Source organism: Passer montanus, unplaced genomic scaffold (genome assembly GCF_014805655.1).
Source record: "Passer montanus isolate IOZ18808 unplaced genomic scaffold, ASM1480565v1 scaffold76, whole genome shotgun sequence".
Lineage (NCBI taxonomy): Eukaryota > Metazoa > Chordata > Aves > Passeriformes > Passeridae > Passer > Passer montanus.
Genome location: NW_024372813.1, coordinates 2,708,856 through 2,728,807, shown reverse-complemented (window position 1 = coordinate 2,728,807; position 19,952 = coordinate 2,708,856). Strand labels below are relative to the sequence as shown.

At 54.9% G+C, this 19,952-nt stretch overlaps 1 protein-coding gene across 12 annotated transcripts in view; it reads right to left on the bottom strand.

Moving 5' to 3' along the window:
* ZNF185 (zinc finger protein 185 with LIM domain) overlaps nt 1-19,952 on the bottom strand; it is a 30,178-nt gene that overhangs the window by 7,848 nt on the left and 2,378 nt on the right. For 2 of the 12 annotated variants that reach the window (XM_039731315.1, XM_039731320.1), the window contains exons 2-25: nt 14,724-14,798; nt 14,300-14,435; nt 13,644-13,688; nt 12,721-12,759; nt 12,447-12,521; nt 12,188-12,256; nt 11,614-11,694; nt 10,190-10,273; nt 9,036-9,074; nt 8,408-8,491; nt 7,974-8,048; nt 7,171-7,251; nt 6,776-6,844; nt 6,202-6,285; nt 5,957-6,001; nt 5,540-5,623; nt 4,325-4,408; nt 3,822-3,905; nt 3,346-3,453; nt 2,493-2,585; nt 2,013-2,093; nt 1,021-1,173; nt 392-502; nt 79-174 (exon numbers count right to left, since the gene is read on the bottom strand). In XM_039731315.1, coding sequence (XP_039587249.1) covers nt 79-174; nt 392-502; nt 1,021-1,173; nt 2,013-2,093; nt 2,493-2,585; nt 3,346-3,453; nt 3,822-3,905; nt 4,325-4,408; nt 5,540-5,623; nt 5,957-6,001; nt 6,202-6,285; nt 6,776-6,844; nt 7,171-7,251; nt 7,974-8,048; nt 8,408-8,491; nt 9,036-9,074; nt 10,190-10,273; nt 11,614-11,694; nt 12,188-12,256; nt 12,447-12,521; nt 12,721-12,759; nt 13,644-13,688; nt 14,300-14,435; nt 14,724-14,748 — 1,925 coding nt within the window. In that variant the 5' untranslated portion in view covers nt 14,749-14,798. The remainder of the gene's footprint in view (nt 1-78; nt 175-391; nt 503-1,020; nt 1,174-2,012; nt 2,094-2,492; nt 2,586-3,345; nt 3,454-3,821; nt 3,906-4,324; nt 4,409-5,539; nt 5,624-5,956; nt 6,002-6,201; nt 6,286-6,775; nt 6,845-7,170; nt 7,252-7,973; nt 8,049-8,407; nt 8,492-9,035; nt 9,075-10,189; nt 10,274-11,613; nt 11,695-12,187; nt 12,257-12,446; nt 12,522-12,720; nt 12,760-13,643; nt 13,689-14,299; nt 14,436-14,723; nt 14,799-19,952) is intronic. The other 10 variants (XM_039731326.1, XM_039731327.1, XM_039731316.1 and 7 more) reach the window with 9 other exon arrangements.

Sequence of the window (19,952 nt, the reverse complement as noted above, 5' to 3'; positions counted from 1 at the left end):
TCTTGGCTTTGCCTGCTGGCTCCTATGTCATAAATTTCTGGGGAATTTCCCTCGGAGCCCTCGTGACTCCCCATTTACCTGGAGCTGTTAGAGTTTAAGCTGTCCATGTAGAACGGCACCCTGTGGCTTCTCTGGGACATGGGCATGGTGGGATCTCTGGGAAGGGACTCGTGGCTGGGAAGAGGAAGTGCAACACTCTCAAGATCTGAGTTTGGGCACCTGAGGGATCCTCACACAGGGAGGGAATCTCAGCTGGAATCTCCCTGCTGGGCACTGACCCCTCCCACTCCACAGCCAGGGCACACCCAGCATGTGCCACACCCAGGGAGTAAAATGGATCAGGACACCGGGACACAGCCTGGGGAAGCTGGGAGCCCAGCCCGGGACTCACCGTGCTGCAGGGGGGCTGAAGTCCCCGTGCCCCCTGGCACTGTCATACCAGCTGCTCCTGGGGCTGCTGCTCCCAGAATAAAGGCTCCCTTTGGGATCCGGGCTGGGCCTGCTGGGGGGACACAAAGCAGGAATCTCTGGAGTCCCCACGCTGGGCTCACAGTCACTGCCTGGCTCTGGCACTGCCAGACCCTGGCACAGCGTGCAATTCCCATCCCTGAAAGTGCCCAGAAAATGTGTGGATGTGGAACTTGGTGCTGTGGCTTGGTGGTGACCATGTGACACAGCTGATGATCACAGAGGCCTTTTCCAACCATGACGACTCCATGATTCCCTGGTTCCATCATGCACTCCCCCATGCTCTGCCCATTTCCCCTGTGCCAGGTCTGTGCTCCACAGGGGCAGCAGGCTCCAAACCCAACACCTGAGCCAAGCCAAAGCATTTCTAAACATATTGCCTGGAGAAGCTGTGGCTGCCCCATCCTTGGAAGTGTCCAGGGCCAGGCTGGATGGGGCTTGGAGCAGCCTGGGACAGTGGAAAGTGTCCCATGCCAGCAGCTTTCCCTGTCTCTGCATCCTAAACCCTTCACCCCCGGACCCTCATGCCCAACCCCATCCCCAAATCCTCACCTGCTGGTGCTGAACAGCTGGCTGTCCACGTAGGCTGGGATCCTGTGGCTGGGCACAGAGCCTCCCAGGGACTGGCGTTCCTGGAACAGAGGCATGGGGGGCTGGGGCTCCTGGGCACTGCGGGCACTCTCCTGGGAGCTGAAGTCAGACCTGCTAAAGAATTAAAACCAGTTTGACCATAAAGCCAAGGGGTGTCTTTGCTCTGAGCAGCTCTCACAAGTGTTTAGGGTCTGCTGAGGGTGGATCCTGCCACTTCCTACAGGGAAGAGGGAGAAATGGGGCACCATGGTGTTAATAGAATCACAGGATCAGGGAATTCCAGTATCCCAGATACTGGAATCCAGAGTGGTTTGGGTTGGGAGGGATCTTAAAGTCCATCCCATGCCACCCTTGCCATGGGCAGGGACACCTTCCCCTGTCCCAGGCTGCTCCAAGCCCCATCCAGCCTGGCCTTGGGCACTGCCAGGGATCCAGGGGCAGCCACAGCTGCTCTGGGCACCTGTGCCAGGGCCTGCCCTCCCTCCCTGAATACAATTCCTGCCCAATCTCCATCCATCCCTGCCCTCTGGCACTGGGAGCCATTCCCTGTGTCCTGTCCCTCCAGGCCTTGTCCCCAGTCCCTCTCCAGCTCTCCTGGAGCCCCTTCAGGCCCTGGCAGGGCTCTGGGCTCTCCCTGGAGCCTTCTCCTCTCCAGGTGAGCCCCCCCAGCTCTCCCAGCCCGGCTCCAGAGGGGCTCCAGGCCTCAGAGCAGCTCTGTGGCCTCCTCTGGACTCTCTCCAGAAGCTCCAGGTCCTTCTGATGCTGAACTACAACAATTCCTGTGGGAGATCCCTGCAGGGCTCTGCTCCTTCCAGGGGGAAAGGTAGCACTAGCAGAGCCTGTATTTGTTCCTGAATTCCCTAGACCAGGAAATGAGCATTTGCATGCCTTGGGACAGGCCAGGAAGAGACCTGGAAGTACGTGAAGGATGTCCCAGTGCCCCGGCTCCGTACCTGTCCCGGCGTGGCTCAGACTCGTTTGCATGTGGAATCTCTGGAGCTGGGATGCTGCTTCCTCCAGGAACAGAGCTGGACCTGCCAAGACATGAGATCTTTATGGTTTGTGGAAGCTCCCTGAGCACAGAATTCCTGTGGGATGGAGATGCAGCCTGTGGAGAATCTCCTGCCTCAAGGGAAAAAAAAAAGTGCAATATCCCTGCATGGAAATGTGCCAGATAGAATCATGGAATCACAGAATTTTTTAGGGTGGAAAAGCCCTCTAAGATCATCAAATGCAACCACCCAGCACTAACCCAAGTCCTCAAATAACCCAAAGTGATGGGAAAAAACCAGATGGAAAATCCAGACCTCTTAAGAAGCAGGGCTGAAAGGAAGGATCCCAGCCACAGCACCTTTAGTCCCTCCTCCAGAGCCCCCTGCAGCAAATTCCCCACGTGTTCCCACCAGGAAAAGCAGTCCCATTATCAGTCTTGCCTTCTTGCAATGCTTTCCTCACTCTGAACATAGGATGACATTCCCACGTCCCTGTCCCTGCTCCCAGCAGTGTCCTGGGAACGAAGCTCCGACCTGGGGAGAAGAACACTCTGCTCACCCTCTGACTCCAAGGTGTTCTCACTGCCACACCTGGGAGGGAGCCCAGTTTAACCAAGAGCCTCAATCCTTCCAGTTTAGGTGGAAAATATGGACAAGAGCAAGGAAATCAGTCCATAAAGTCCTCCCATGTGGACACCCAGCCCTGACTGGGAAGTTCAAAACCAGACCCAGCAATACTATGGAGCCCCATGCCAAATTTGATTGCTGATTGTCTCTCACTAGACACCCTCTCCTCCCAAATCTAAAGTCTAGGAAGCAACTCCTGGTAGCCCAGCTGGACAGGGTTTGATGGCTCCAGCTAAGGAGGATCTTTTCTCCCAGGTTTTCCTATAAAACCATGGTAAAAGGTTCATCCACGAGAAGCAGCACTAGAATCAGGGACAAGAAGGCCCCAAGTTGCACTAGAGGAGGTTTAGGTTGGATATCGGGAAAAATTTCTTCATGGAAAGGGTTCTCATTTCCATTTCTTTGTGGAAAGGGTTGTCCTTTCCATTTCTTCATGGAAACGCCCAGGAAATGTGTGGGTGTGGCACTTGAGGACATGGGTTAGTGCTGAATGTGGTGATGGTGCTGGCTGATGCTTGGACTTGATCCAAGAGGTCTTTTCCAACCTTAACAATTCCATGATTCAATGAAAAGGAGAACCTGGGAGAATATTTATCAGCAGGGAGGAAGATGCCCAGGGAATGAGCCCTCATCCCACAGAAGGCAGAGGGAATATCCCATTGCTTACCCAGCCCTGCTGGGCACAGTGGGATCCTTCAGCCTGGGGGGCTCTGGCGGGCTGTCATGGCCAGGAGCTCCTTGACCCCTCTCAGTGAGGCTGGCTGAGTCCAGAAATCTAAACCAGAGATCCAGGATTGGGGAAATCCATGCTGGGATGGGCAGAAACCCATTCCCTGGAGGGGAGCAGGCCAGGAGCAGGAGCCAGTTTGTCCAGAGCCATTCCAAACATCCCAGATCACCAACCCCAAACATCCCAGATCACCAACCCCACACATCCCGGATCTCCAAGCCCACACGTCCCGGATCTCCAAGCCCACACGTCCTAAATCACCAACCCCAAAGATCCCAAATCACCAACCCCACACATCCCGGGGCTCCAAGCCCACACATCCCAAATCACCAAGCCCAGACACCCCAGTCCTCATCCCAGATCACCAACCCCAAACATCCCAAATCACCAAGCCCAGACACCCCAGTCCTCACCTTGTCTCCTCCCAGTAGGGCTGGTGGTGGGATGGGCCCTCAGGATTTGTGGAGCTGCTCCTCTCCTCATAGCCCAGGACAGAGCTGGAAACACAGCAATACCCATCACATCCCTAAAAACTGGCATGTGGATCCTGGCACTGCTCTGCTCGCCAGGCCAGCCTTGTGCCAGCCTGCACTGGGCTTTTCTCTAGGACAGCCCATGTCCCTGTGCTCCAGCTGCTCCCAGCTCCCTGCTGCTGCTCCAGCATCCCTGGATTATCAGGGAATTGAAGGGCAGTGACTGAGCCCCACGGACAGCACAGGAGGAGGAAAAATCTGGAGTGCTGGTCTTAAAGGAGATGGAGGGGGATAAACACAAGGCTCTTGGTTTATTTAAACCTCAGTTGTTTCCATCCCTGGGAAAAAAGCAGGAGAAGGAGCCTCTTTCTGTGCCTGCCCATTCAGGTTTCCCTTAATCCTCAGAATTGTTCCTACACCCACTAAACTCACCCTACTCTTACCTTTTAAAGGAATATTCTGTGTCCTCAACGTGCACAGGGGTTCTCTCAGTGGAACGAAAAGGGACATCAGACTGCAAGGGTGACCTGGCAAAAAACCAGGGAATTTAGAGCTTCCAAAACTTTCCAGGGGATTTGTATGGAACAGCAACACTGCACTTTGTATCAGCCCAGGAAACAGGAAAGAATTGTCTCAGAGAACTGATTTTCCCTCAGAAAAACCCATTTTCCATGCTATCCACGAGGAGGAGAGGCTGGTGGTGGAACTGAGGCAGCTACTGGGATTAAATTCCCACACATCTCTGTACAATCATTTCCTGTCCTGGAAATTCTTGTACAGAGATGGAGCACCTGGACAAAGCACAATAGGAGTGACTTTGGGGAAGACATTCCTACATCACCAGCAGCACCTCCAGGCTGTGGGATCCTCCCCACCTCAGCTCAGGGGATGAATTCATTTCATAGAATCCAGAAATCATGGAAAGGTTTGGGTTGGAAGGACCTTAAAACCCATCCAGTGCCACCTCCTGCCATGGGCAGGGACACCTTCCACTCTCCCAGGGTGCTCCAAGTGCCATCCAACCTGGCACTGAAACCTGCTCACCGCAGTGCCTTTGTTGGGCCAAGGCAGGGAAATGAATCCCAGAATAATGGACAAAGGAGGGAAGCAACTCCAGGGAGATCAGTGCTGCCAACAGCAGCAATTCCTCCCCGACCATGCAGCCCTGGCAACGTCAGGGGAGCAAAGGCTCAAAAATCCTGTGGGATGGAGGCACTAAAGGCACTGGTGAAACTGCTGGATCTGCTCCCAGAATCCCAGGGGCTGGCAAACCCCTCTGGATCATCAAGTCCAACCTGTGCCCCATCCCCACCTTGTCCCCGGCCCAGAGCACTGAGTGCCACCTCAGTCCTTCCTTGGACACCTCCAGGCATGGGGACTCCAGACCTCCCTGGGCAGCCCCTTCCAATGCCCAACAACGCTTTCCATGAAGAAATTCCCCTGAACTCCCAGACTGCATCTCTGGGAAGAAGTTGTGTAACAGTGAACAGAAAGGTGCTGCTCCCACTGTTTACCCACACAGGATTTTCCTTTTCCAGTTGCTTTGTTGCCCAGTTTGGATTCTAATCCCAGCCCTACTCTGGACAAGTTGCTTATTCCCAGCCCAGCTCCCTCTGGAAGCAGAGGGTGCCAGCCCCAGGCCCTGTGCAGGGTCACACCTGGTGTCCCCCTGGGAGGGCTCGGAGGGATGGAGCAGCTTCTCCGGAGCATCCCCAGGTGTGTGCCAGGAGCCAGAGCTGGACCTGTGAGAGAAGGGGGTTGGTCCCAGCAGGAAGCTCAGCAAGAGGAGAACACCAAGAAGTCAAAATATCCACCATGAGGTTTTCCTGGCTCCAGTTGAATATCTTTTCCCCCCTCCTGCTGAACCATGGGAATTTCCTGAAGGGCTGAGCCCCAGATCCAACCCACTCATCCTCGTGTGAGGAAAGCAGCTGGAAGAGCCCAGGCCTTTTGAGCTACTGGGTCAGGCCCACCCTCCTCTGCAAGGGCTGCTCCCAGGGCTCATCCACAGGGCAGTCCCAGGTCAGAGGACCTGCCCCCCACTCTAAAGGAGAAAAAGGGAATTTTCCACTTACTCTGGTGGGTGAAACGCATTCTTGGCTTCTGTGTGCTCAGAAAAACTGGAAAAGAGAGACACAACTTGGGGAATGTTCTACAGTGACTTTCCCCTGCATTTCATAGAGCAGAGAGCAGTTCTACAAAGCCCATATGGAGTCTGTTTTTCCATCAGTAAATATCAATTCCAATTTTGCAGCCAGCTCCAGAACAGCAGTTTATGGATTGTGCAGTGCCCAAGTCAGGAATCCCACAGTGACTCTACCTTCCATTCGTGGAAGCCCTGGTGGTTCTGGGGGCTCCTTCATCCCATGGGAACCTCTCAGGCTTTTCCTTCAGAGCTTTGTCACTGGAAAAAAAAGGAAAATTCCAGTGAAAATGGGACTTGTCAGCATTTGTAATGTATCATCCTAGAAAAATCTGCTGATATTTGGTTGGGGAACAAAATGGGGTTAAATCTCTCCAGGAGGATGGACAGGGCTGCATTCCTGAGCCCAGTGGGTCTGACTGCAGATCATGGAACCATGGCCCAAGACCAGCAGGAGCCACCAGGCAGCAAGAGCCAGCACCGTCCTCGGAGGTGCAACAGCTCCAGGGAATGGCAGCAGGAGCCAAAGGGAGCAGCAAAATAAAGGGAAATTCAGGGAGTGGAGTGTTCAGGGAGGAGAATCCCAGAGCAGTGAGGGAAGGGAGGAGATCTCTGCCAGGCTGCAGCTTTGCCAGCAGATGCTGCTCTTGGAGAGCAGCCCAGCCCGGGCTGGGGGACACCAGGAGCAGGGAGCTGCTGCTCCCCAGCAAACCCAGTCAGCAGCACAGAGCAGCCCCTGCCCACTTCTTACCCATCTCCACCCTGGGACACCGATTCCAAGGAGAATTTCTCATGCAGGGCCTGTTTGTCCTCACCATTCCTGCAGGGAAAACAGCAGGAGCATGAGGTGAGGGAGGGGGTGAGGAGCCACAGGAGCTGCACACGAAGGGCTGCAGGTCTGGATTCCGATTCTCAGCACAGAGCTGGGCAACGTTCAAACTGTGGCAGGCCCTGGCTTCCATCTGGGAATGCTTCCTCCCAGATGCTTCTGGCCCTTCCCCGGAATTCCCTGTGTGGTGTTTGCTGTTCTGTGCTGCTCTGTGTCCTGGAGGATTTTGTGTCTGCAGGGAATCCCCCCAGGCAGAGCTGAATTCCCCATCCTGCCCTCAGGGGATCCTGAGGCTGCTGCAGGGCCTCCAGACCCACCTGATTTCAGCAGAAGTGGAGATTTTCCCCGAAGTGTCACTCAGGGATGGGGATGTTTGGCTCCTGCTGCCTGGTTTGGGGCTGCAAGAGAGGACAAAGGAGAAAATTGTAATTCCTGGTCAAACCAGCTCCAGCTGCAGCAAATCTACCCTGCACTGGAGTGTTCCTTATGGGAATGAAGAAAATGGGAATGAATCATCACTCTTCTCAATCCATTCACTGGCAAAGTCATCTTCTCAGAAGCAATTTTAAATTAAAAGCACTGATTTTGTCAGGAATTTCCACTTTCTACAGTGGCGCACCAGTAAAGGCACCAGGACAAGGGTAGCAGCCAAAGTGCTGTTTGCAGTGAGAACTATTCCACCTTTTTCATACACTAGCCATGGATTCAGTCAAAAACCTTGGAAAACAACTGAAAAAACAACTAAAAATTATTCCCTTATACCTGTTTGGCAAGAAAGGGTTCAGCTGGATGGGGCCTGGAGCAAGCTGGGACAGTGGAAGGTGTCCCTGCCCATAGGGGTGGGACTGGATGGGCTTTAAAGTCCTTCCAACCCAAACCAGTCCAGGATCTGCATTTGGTTTTTTTTCCTTTTGAGTTTTGAGCCCCTCTATCAGGATATTGCCAGATCCTGACATGGGTTTCAGCCTTAAAACCTTTATTAAGACCTGTCTGCATGCAGGAAATGTTTTCCACGGAAAGATGGATTTGGTTCCTCTCCTTTCCCAGAGTGGTGCCCACAGAGGTCTCTGACCTTCAGCCCAAAGTGTCCCAGCCATCCTGGCTCTGCTGGAACTCCTACCTGGAGGGAGAGGCTGCTGCTGCCTTTGGCTCATCCTCGGAAGACCCAGGGCTGGTTTTTCTTAGCCCATTAGCACTGGAAAAAAAAAAAAAAAAAAAGAGAACAAATCAACAAATCATTAACAGGTGATTTTTAGGAGCTTGTCCCATGGGAGCACAAATGCTGCTTTGTGCCCACAAATCCTGTGCTGCTTCCTGAGCAGTGTCCCTGTGCTCTGTGCCACTGCTGTCACTCACATCTGCCTTTCTGCTTGGGTTTAGAAACTGATTTTTCCCATTTATCCCAGCTGGAGCTGTTTCTATCTCCAGTGTTTCCTGTGAGCTCTCCTCTGCAAACTCTCCACATCTGGTTGTGTTTGGACAGCTGATAAAAGCAGTTATCCCCAGAGCTGGCAAAGCCCTGGAATCAGACATCCCACCCTGAGGAACGAGTACCTGCTGCTCTCCGGAGCAACCCTGGATGAACCTGGCACGGTCGGACTCCTCCTCTGCTGTCCTTCCTCCTCTTCTATCTCAATTCTTTCCACAGGGAGAAAGAGACAAATGCCACATCATTCCCTCTTTTCTGTAGCTTTCCAGGCAGTTTATCCCTGTGTTCCTCCAGCCATGATCTCCCTGTTTCCTGAGCAGGTTATTCCTGCTGCTCCCTGTGCTCCTGCTGAGCATCCCAAAGGGCAGAATGCAACCAGGTCAGTGGGATTTTTCCACACAGCATCAGCTGAGTTCTTGGGTTCCAGAGGGAGCCCTGGGCACGCTTCCCTGTCCCACGGACAGCTCTAGGAGGGAGATGCCCGAGGAGCATTCTCCTGGCTGGCTGGAGCAGCTTCCCAGGAAACAGGAAGGCTGTGGCTGAGTCCCCCAGTTTCAGGCTGTCCATAACCCAAAGCACCATGCATTCCCGCTTTTTCCACCAGTTTCTCCCAAAAAAAACCAGCAGGATCCAACCCACAGAATCTTTTTTCAAGGAATTGTTCTTCCTCTGCTGGGAAACTCCTGGGATCTGCTATCCCAGCCTGGGACATGCACCCAGCCCCAGCAGTGCTCCCCGAGGTCCAGCACCTACCTCTTGGCAAACAGGGGTGGGAATTCCTGTGTTGGGCTGCTGTGGAGGAAGAATCAAGGGGCAATTAAAGGACTGGAGGGAAAGACAGTCCCTGAGCCGGGGCAGAGCCCCCCCAGACCCTGCCCCAGGTGTGCAAGGTCCTGTCACCCCTCTGGGCAGAGCTGGCCCCAGCCAGGGGTGTCACACCAATGACAAGATACAACAAAACTGCAGAGAGCAGCTGAAGGACTGAGGCTGAACATGGGACTCTTGATCGCCTTAGGGAATTAGGGACTCCCATGGATTTTTTTTTTCTGGAAGTTTCATCCCTCTCAATAACAAATACTTGGAGAATTTCCCAGTTCTGCAGAATCCTGCAGATACCATGGAGCCCCCCAGACCCTGCCCCAGGTGTGCAAGGTCCTGTCACCCCTCTGGGCAGAGCTGGCCCCAGCCAGGGGTGTCACACCAATGACAAGATACAACAAAACTGCAGAGAGCAGCTGAAGGACTGAGGCTGAACATGGGACTCTTGATCGCCTTAGGGAATTAGGGACTCCCATGGATTTTTTTTTCTGGAAGTTTCATCCCTCTCAATAACAAATACTTGGAGAATTTCCCAGTTCTGCAGAACCCTGCAGATACCGTGGAACCCTGCAGATACCATGGAAAGGTTTGGGCTGGAGGGACCTTCAAGATTTTCCAGCCCCACCCCCTGCCATGGCAGGGACACCTCCCCCATCCCAGGCTGCTCCAGCCCCAGTGTCCAGCCTGGCCTTGGGCACTGCCAGGATCCAGGGGCAGCCACAGCTGCTCTGGGCACCCTGTGCCAGGGCCTGCCCACCCTGCCAGGGAACAATTCCTAATTCCCAATATCCCATCCATCCCTGCCCTCTGGCAGTGGGAGCCACTCCCTGTGTCCTGTCCCTCCATGCCTTGTCCCCAGTTCCTCTCCAGCTCTCCTGGAGCCCCTTCAGGCCTTGGAAGGGGCTCTGAGCTCTCCTTGCAGCCTTCCCTTCTCCAGGCAAACATTCCCAGCTCTTTCCTCGCAGGGAAGGAGCTCCAGCCCTTGGAGCCCTTGTGGCCTGGCCTTGGCTGCTGTGCTGGAGAGGCTCCCTTCAGCTCCAGCTGCCCTTCCCTGGCTGCCATGCCGCTCCCAGCCCCTGGACACTCACCCGTTGCTCTTCTTGGCTGCGGACAGGACGTAGGCGCGCTCGCGGCCGGCCGAGCGCCGCAGGACGCTGTTGGCAGCCTCCGTCCTGGACAGGGGAGACAGCGAGGGAAGGGCTCACAGCCTGCTCATCCTGCTGCTCCCGCTGCCTGGAGCCTTGCACGGGCAGGGAACAACCCCTGCAGGCTGGGCTAACCCTGAACGAGCTCCTGCGCTCTGGATTCCATGAATCCAGCGGATTTCATGGAATCGTCCAATGGTCAAGGTTGGAACAGGCCTTTAAAATCATCCAGTCCAACCATCAGCCAGCAGCACCACCATGGTCACCATAACCCATGTCCTCAAGTGCCACAGCCACAGGCTTTTTGAACACTTCCAGGGATGGGGACTCCTCCACCACTTCCCTGGGCAGCTGTGCCAGGCCTGGACTATCCACTGCAGACCTGGACTGTTGCAATATTGGATTCCATGGACACAAAAATGGGACACGGGTTCTGTGGCTGACACTCACGGAGTGTCTGCACTGACCTGGGTACTACCATGTCTCCCAAAGGAGAAGGGATCACTTCCAGGGATCCAGGGGCAGCCACTACTGCTCTGGGCACCCTCCCAGGGAACAATTCCTGCCCAATATCCCATCTATCCCTGCCTTCTGGCAGTGGGAAGTCAGAAATTCCCTTTGTCCTGTCCCTTCATCCCTTATCCAAAGTCCCTCTCCAGCTCTTTAGTGGTTGGACCCCAGGGGACAATGACCAGGTTTTCCTTTGTACAAGACTTGTGGCTGAGGAAAAGGGGCCTCAGAAACTCCATCAAAGGCAACAAGGTTGAAGCCAGAGAGACCAGACGTGTTCCTGTTCCTGTCCTGTGCCCCATCCCTGGCAGTGCCCAAGGCCAGGTTGGACACTGGGGCTTGGAGCAGCCTGGGACAGTGGAAAGTGTCCCTGCCCAGGGCAGGGGTGGCAGAGGGTGGGCTTTGAGGTCTCTTCCACCCAAACCACCCCGGGATGATTCTCTGATTTTATTCCTGGTAGGAGAAGGACAGCCCAGCCTGGAGCTGGCCACGGGTGCCCGTCCTGGAGTGATCCCAGCTCTGGGGCACACCTGCACTGGGGGGAGCTGGGCTCCTCCCTCCTGCCTGTTTGTGCATCCCCACGTTCCCCGTGGACACCACGCAGCCCACGGATCCCAGAGTCCTTCCCAGCTGCCTGGGTAACTGGGCCGTGCTGTCAGGCTGCATCACGTCAGGATTTTAATTCCGTGTTGTTGGGAGCGCGGTGGCCCGTGGGCAGAGCGGCTCGGAGCAGGGAGAGCTGTGATTGTCCCTGGATTGCACCCAGCCCTGAGCCCTGCCTGCGTCCACCAGCCCCCCAGGATGGAACAGAACTTGTCACTGTCCCTGCAGGACGGGGAGGCACCTCCAGGCCTCACCTCTTCTTATGCTCATCCGGAGAAAAGGGCACATCCTCCTCCTCCCCATCCACGGATTTCTGCCGGACGTTGTACGGAGCTCTGGGGAGGGAGGGAAGGGAGAGCCAGGGTCAGGGAATTGCTGCTGGCTGGGGCAGAGGCAGCAAGAGCCAAACAGAAGTGAATCTAAGGGGTTGGTTCAGACCCTGGAAGACACCTGTGTTTTCCATAGGGGTGCACATGTCCCTAAAGGACTTTTTTCCTTAGTCCAGAGGCCCCATCCCCATTTCAGATCAGAGCCATGCTCTGGGACACAAAAAAGCTGGGCAGAAAATGCCCACAGTGCTGCCCTGCCTTTCTCCAGACTTCAGGAAAGCTCCAAACCCAGTTCCCAGGCTGCGTCCTCTATTCCTGCCTGCTGATGAAATCCCCTCCAAACCAAGGCCGGTGTCAGACCAAGGAGCATCTCCTGGCCCATGAAGATGTGGCCCTGGGAACCACTGGAGTTTCCAGTGGAAGCTCTGGAAGCTCCAGGGGCATTCCCAGGGCTCACACTGAGCAGGGACAGGAGGAGCTGCTCCCTTTGCCCACTCACAGTTTCTTGTAGTCCTCTGTGGTCATCCTGTATCCGGAGGGGGAGCGGCTCTGTCCCTTCAGAGAAGTGCTGGGGGGACACAAACCATGCCTGGGAATGTGACCTTCCCAGCCCTCCCCACCTCCTTCCCCAGGGAGCTCCACAGGGACGGGGACAGCAGCGTAGCCCCGATATCCCCACTGTGGTTGCAGGGAATGCTGCCCAGCTGGAAGGCAGCATTTCCTTCTCTTCAGGAGGGGACAGGGGGACACACTCGTACTTTTTCTGTGCTTGGCTGGAAGGTGAAGGATCCGGCACGGACGAGCTTTTATCGATGGTCCTGGTGAACACCCCCCTGGGGAGGGAAGGGACATCTTAAACTTGTGGCTGGAATATGGTTGGAGCCAAGTTCCAACCAGCAGTGAAACAACAAGGCTGGCTCCTGACCCAAGCACTGGGATGGCCCCAGCTGATGGAACCCAGGAGGGAACATTTTCTGCTCCTAATCCAGTTCTCCTCCCCTGCAGCCCAGATCTCTCCCATTCCATACCCACCTGATGAGGTATCCAGACTGGGGCTTGGAGGCAGAGGACCTGTGCAAAGAACAGACATCAGGGAGTAAAAAACATGGGGAAAACAGCAGCACCAGGATTGAAGTGGAATGTCCACATGGATGTCAAAGCAAAAATCCAGCTAAGCAGGCCTGGAGGGAACCCACAGCTGGATTGACTCTGGAGGGATGTTTTCAAATGAATAATCATCAGAACAAGCTCTATAAAGGATTTTTTTTAATAGGGAAAGTGAATTTTAAAGTGAGCCAATTAGTATTAGCCATGCTGGCAGTGTTCTCTGACCCAGGTTGGTGGCACAGGAGGAGGAAATCACACGTGATGCAGATCCTGATTATTTTATCACTGGAGAGCAAGAGCTGCACTCCAACTCCTTCAGGTGCATTCCCAGGAGGCAGCACAGCGTGGCTGCCCTGGAGAGCACCAGGAGTGGGGAGAGCTGCCACAGGGAAAGGGAAGTGCCCAGGGGAGAGGGCAGAGCTCTCACACAGGGCCAGGCCCTTCCCAAGAGTTTGGTGTTTCAGGATATTCCTCCAAGCTCCTGAGCTCCTGGAGACCCCTCGCGCTCTGAACCAACCTCAGCCCCAGCCAGGGCTCCCCCTGTCCCGAGGAGCCCCTGCTTGGAGCACCAAGGGGTTGCACCAGCACAGCAGCTGATGGCCCAGCCCAGCCTTGTGGCATCAGTGGCTCAAAGGCTCCCTTCCTCTGAATTAAAGTCATCCCTGCATCCTGCAGGACCTCTCAGGAGCCAGTCCCTGCTCTCCCCAAGTGAGACATCCCTGTGCCCAGGGCTGTGCCCAGAGCTGTGCTGGCAGCAGGAGGTGAGGGGGGCATGCAGGAGGGGAGGGCTTGCACTGACCCCAGCAGAGAGCAGAGCAGAGGAGGAGTGGGATGGGCCCTGGAATTACCTGTCCTGCTGGGGAGCAGTGGGTTTGGGAGCAGCCTGTCCAGACCTGAGGGAACAACAAACACAAGGATGTGGTTAACTGGCTGCTGAACATGGGTTTGGAGAGAGGGGAAGAGAAGAGGGGTTTGGAATTGAGTCTGTTCCCAAGAAAAGAGGAGCTGGAGCAGACTGGTGCTCCCTGGCACAGGGCACTGTGTGACATCCAGGGAACTGTTTGATCTCCTGCCTCTTCCATCCTAAACTCCCTCCAGGCCTGCCCTGAGTTTGTCACTCCGAGATGCTGAAGCACAATCTGGCTTCACAAAGCTTTGGAGCTCTCCTGAGCCTCCCAATCTCTCTGGACTGCTGAATCCCAGCTCCAGCACAAGACATTTGTCCAAGCTTCTGCCCACCCTGCATTTATCAGAAACAAAGAGGAGCAGCAATTCCTTTGGCAGTGTCACTGCCTGGCACCACGGGCACCCCAAAACCTGTCACAGCACATCTTGTGCAGCCGGAGACCAGGGTGCCTGGAGAGCCCAGAGCTCCAGCAGTGTTTGGACACTGCCCTCAGGCACAGGGTGGGATCACTGGGGCATCTGCAGGGCCGGGGCTTGGATCAGTGATCCAACTCAGGAATTCTGACAGGGAAAGGGAAGGAGGAGGAGATGTTCTTACAGGGGGCTGCTCTTCTCCTCATCCGAGTCGGAGTTGTGGTGCTGGATCCAGCTCTTGTCCCCCCGCAGGGTGGTGCGAACCTTCATCTGCCGGATGATCCTGCGGCGATCCTCGTCCGTGGGCGGGATCAGCCCTCCTGGGAGAGCAGGGAGAGGCAGGGAAGCACTCACAGGACCTCGGGTCCATCCCAGCACCGAGCCGAGCCTCTCTGCCAGAGCTTCCAGCGCTGGGTGAGACTTTCCCAGCTCTGATGGAGGATGGAGACGTGGCCATCCAGGCCTCGGGATCAGCATCCCGCGGGATCACAGAGGTTCGTGCAGGGTTTCACACCTCACTGGAACTCCTCCCTGTGGTCCCAGCAGGGACATCCCAGCAGCTCCAGCTGGGCAGGGGAAACAGGAAAACCAGGAGAGGAAGGAATTACCTTTAGTGACACCCAGGGACATCATGGTCTCAGCAGCACCTTCCCCTTCTGCCACTGCTCACAGCCAACAAGGCCCTGGAAGAAATGGAGAAGGGGATAAGAAAAATGGCAGTGTGGTATAAAAACCTGGCAGGCATGGGGAGAGGAGAGCACAGCCACAGAGCACAGCAGTGGTGGCACAGCCAGACGGTGGGGAGGCTCTGGCCTTGCACCAGAGCTGGGATTCCTCCCCAGCCATGAACCTGCAGCATCAAGGACAGGGAAAATCAAATCCAGCCATGCCAGAGGTGTTTTTCCAGATCTGGGAGGAAAGTGGTGGAGGAGACCTTGCAAAAGTGCCCAGAGGCACTCAGCTGGGCCAGTCCTGGAGTCCACAGAACCCCAGGATCCCAGAGTATCCTTGGGATTTGTGTCAGGGGGGATGAGAAGGACCCAGGTTAATTCAGCACCAGGCTGTGTTTGGCAGAAATGGCTCTGTTCTGTTTGTACTCCTAGTTTTTCCATGGAAGCTGCAGGATGAGCTTTTATTTTTGGAGGAGAAAATCCTGCATTGAACCCCAGAATGGTTTGGGTTGGATGGGACCTTAAATCTCCTCCAGTTCCAAACCCTTCCTTGGCAAGGAACCTTCCAGCTTTTACCACTCCCAGTCTTCCCTTGCCAAAACTCTCTCCTGGATTCTGGAATGACTCTGCCAGTCACAACTAAGAAGGCCCAACCCTCTTTGGGAGAACCTAAAAGGAGGTTGTTATTCCCTGCTGGTGGGCCTGTCCCTGCAGTATTCCTGGGAAGCCACATGCCCGGGAGGAATGCTGGGTGCTGATCTCATGGCATTGGGCTTGGCAAAGCCTCCTCCCCTGGCTTGTCTCAGCCAGGGATCTGCCCACTGCTCATCCCCTGCTCTTCCCATCAGGATCATGAACAATTCCCCAAGGCTCCTCTCCCTCTGCAAACATTCCCAAGCATTACACCAACCCCTGTGCAATCCAAATATGCAACAGGCAGCTGATATTCCAGTATTCCTTCTGGTATTTGGAATAACCTGTGATTTATGGTCCAGCTCACATTCCTGGTACATTAAAGCCCTCATCTTGTGTGCTGGGTAAATGCAACTGGAGCTCAGCTTTGGATACCAGCCTCTGGGATGGAGCACTGGGATGTCCAGGCAGCAGGAGATCCATAAAAATGGTTCATTCCTGCTGACAAAGCATCCAGCATGAGCCACCCAGCACAAGAGATAAACGTCCTATCTGCACAGGAGCAAAATCCCAGTAAAATGTGTCCTCAGACTGCACACTCCAAACGGAGCTGCTGCTTAAACCCATGCTAAGTAACAGAGAATCCCTATTTCCAAAGGCATGGAACACCACCAGGACAACACACACAGGTCATGCCCACCTCTGGGAAGCCCTGGGGCTCACAGGCAGCTTTGCTGAGAGCCAGAGATCCCCTGCTTTGGGATCAAGCCTGGCTGCAGTGTCCCACTGAGGACACGCTGAAGCTCCCCATCCCATAAGGAAAGCCATTCCAGGCTATTTAATGAGGAAAGCAATTCCAGGCTATTCAATAAGGAAAAGGGAGCTGGAGCCTTGTTTGGATGTCAGTGTTCAGGGGCTCTGGGGCAGAGCCCAGCTCTGGGGCAGAGCCCAGCCCAGCTGTCCCTCTGCACACTCCCTGGGGTCCCTGCCCTGCCTCGGCTCCTTCCATGCCCTGGGGTTTTCAAGCAGCTCCAGCAGCACAAACTCCTCTCCCATGCCCGGCAGGGAGTGTTCCCCGTGGATCACAGATCACAGCCCCGGATGAACCGGGGAGCATCCCCAGCTGTGCCCGAGGCTGCAGAGCTGCCCTGGCCCTGGGGGAGTGACCTGTCCCTGCCCAGCCCTCCTGTCCCTCAGGAGCGCAGGCACAACCACGCCAACTCTTCCCTAATAAATTCCTCAAGTGCCTGAAATCAGCAGCCCAGTCCTTAATTGGAAAGGATCTGCTTTCCCCGGAAAGCACCTGAACAGCTCTAATTACCCTGCAGGAGATGAAACACTCGCTGTTCTTTCAAAGCTGATGGCAGCTCCTCTTCCCTGCCAGCCACCCTCCTTTGTGATGGCTCAGCTTTTAAATGCTAAAAACAAGTGTTCAGCCTGTACTTTGTAGGGCACCTGGGGTAATGGCTCCTTTGTGCCTAACAACACCTTGCTGTCCGTGTGCTTTGGGGATGAGCTGGACCCAGCTGTGAGGACTGAAGGAATGCCCTGGGAAGAGTGAATGGAGCTGCTTTGAGCCCGTAATTCCAGCTTTCCTGGGAGCACGCTGAGAGCTGGAGTGTCCCTGCAGCCAGGCCCAGCTTCCAGCACTCTGCTCCCTGGCATGGGATGGCCCAAGCCCCCCTCCCTTTCCCAGGCTGCTCCCTGTCTCAGCTCCTTTTGGGACAGGAGCCCCCCGGCCCTGTGCTGCCTTCCCTGCCGTGCAAGGCCTCGGTGGCACTGCAGGACCCTCAGGGTCCCTTCCAGCCTCCATGGCTCCGGCACTCCTGGACACTCTGGGTTCCTGGCACAAAGGGCATCCACAGATGCCAGCCCGTGCCCTCGCCAGGGTCATTTCCCTCAGCCCAAACCCAGGGCATCACTGGTGGTGCCAGCTCTGCAGTGACCCCGTCCTGCCCACGCTGAGCCGGGCTGTGGTGACCCAGTCCCACCCCAGGCGAGGCAGCAGCAGCTCCAGGCTCTGCTCCCACCACCTTGAGCTCTCCAGGGATCTCTGCCCTGCTCCCCCTGGCCCTGCTGCCAGCCAGGCCTCCTGTCCCCAGCACGGGCACGGATGGAGGCCTGGCCGCCGACCCGCGGCTGCCAACAGCACCCAGGGCAGTCACGCGGAAAACTCTCCTGCTCGGAGGATAATTGATGCCTGTTCTGACCTTCACTAGCCTCAAATTAAAATGTATTTTCAGTTTGCAAGAGGTTTGAACCTCCTGCCTTTGAGCCTCCTCAAGCCTGCTGAGAGTTTTGGCCTCCAGGCCAGGTCCCCACCTCCTGCAAGGTGGGGATTTGTGGATTTTTAAATTTTATTTTATTTTTTTAAGATTGGGATCAACTGTGTGAGATGGTATTTTTTGTTTGGACTTAGATGTTTATTAGTTTTTATCTATATTACGTGTAGATACCATATTTATATACTATATATACTATATTTATAAATTGTGAGATTTATAGTACTTTACTAACAAACTAAAAAAATGGAGTTGTATTTTTCTTTTCATAAGGCTTTTATAGGGACAAACTAATTAAGAAATGACATTATTTTTATTTTTAATAACTAACAACTTGTGGTTACTTTATCTATCAACTTTTTATCTAATTACACAATACTAAAACTCATGAAGAAGAAGGTGAAGAAGGACTAGCTACTGCTCTAAAACTTCTATTTTGTTATATATATATATTATAGTCTAAAACTTTAAACTTTAAGTTTTCTACTATGTGATATAACACGCTTTTATTCAAACTACATACTTATAATCTCAGTTTTATCATTCCATTTTGGAAGCCTCCTCCACGGCCTCAGGTCCATGCGGTGTTCTCCTGGGGCTCAGTGCCTGGCAGCACAGAGTGTGAAATTCCCACTAGCCAGGGCTCCCACACCAATCTGCCTGGCACTCAGCAGATGGAGCCCAGCTTTTGGAGCCCCAGGGAAGGAGGGCAGGGGGAGAAGCTTTTCCTTTCCCTTGGCACAGCTTACCTGGCCCAGCAGGCAGGCCCAGACCCCGGCACTGCCCCGAGGGCACAGACTCGAATTTCTGTGCACACAATGCAAACCTTGTCCCTGCTCTGCCCTGATGTCACCCGACACCTGATCTGCTGAGAAGGGACAGCAGGAGCTGGAAGGAGCCCTGCCAGACCCACGTTAATCCCTGCCAGACCTATGCCAGCCCCTGCCAGACCCCTCCCAGCCCCTGCCAGACCCATGCCAGCCCCTGCCAGACCCATGCCAGCCCCACCTCTGGCAGCAGCACCTGGGCCAGTGGCCGGGACATTTTAAAGCCAGTGTTCTTAAAGCTGGACTTCGTTCACCTCTGAGCCCTGCCTTGAGGCACATCCCGTTCCAGGCAGGGATGGACACTCCTCTCCTGCTGTCTGCACTTGGGGCACGAGGGGCAGTGGGAATTGCTCCTCAGGCTCCACACTGGGAGCTCACAGCCTGCACCTGAGGATCCCAGACCACACAGGGGCTCTGTTTGGAGGGGGAGGTTCTGAGGCAGCCTCTGGAAGTCCAGACCCAGCCTGAGGCCCTGGCACAGGTGCCCAGAGCAGCTGGGGCTGCCCCTGGATCCTGGCAGTGCCCAAGGCCAGGCTGGATGGGGTTGGGAGCACCTGGGACAGTGGAAAGTGTCCCTGCCATGGCAGGGGTGGCACTGGATGGGCTCTGAGGTCCCTCCCAACCCAGACCAGTCTGGGATTCCAGGTTTCAGACAATGCTCTGAAGGACCAGCTTTTTATTCCTGCCTTTTCCCATGCAGTGCCTGTTTAACACTGATGCTGTTCCATAAACACTGGGATATTTAAGAAGCACTAGGAGATTTCTAAAGTCAAGCTATGAACAATCAGGAATTCAAAAACTGAAACATTCCAGGCAACCTTAAATCAAGCATTAAATCCACCCTTCTGCGCTTGTGCAACACAACAGCTCATGCCTGCCTGGTCCATGAGCCAGAAGCACTGCCAATCCCAGAGTCCCTGAGGCTGGAAAAGCACTCTGGGATCATCAGATCCAACCTGTGCCCCATGCCCAGCCCAGAGCTCTGCGTGCCACCTCCAGGGATGGGCACTCCAGAGCTCCTGGGCAGCCCCTGCCAAGCCCTGAGCACCCTTCCCACGGGGAAATTCCTGCTGGTGTCCATCCTGGAGCTCTGCCCTGAACCCCTCATAGCTGCAGCAGAGCCTGGGGGCTGTGTGGGAGCTCTGAGGAGCCTCATCCCAGCACCACATCCCCTGGGCATCTTCCCTCCACGACCTGAGGACAGTGAAGGTCTCTTTTTCCCTGAACTTGGGGAAAAGGGATGGAAACCTGCAGCAGGAGGGGGGAAATCCTGCCCAGACCTCGCAAACAGGAGCAACACAGACCCGCTCCAGACAACGTGAGAAAAGCTGCAAATGCACAACTAGAATTTCCTTTCATTCACTCACAACCACACATCCCACAAAAAAAAAAAAAAAAAAAAAAAAAAAAAAAAAAAAAAACAA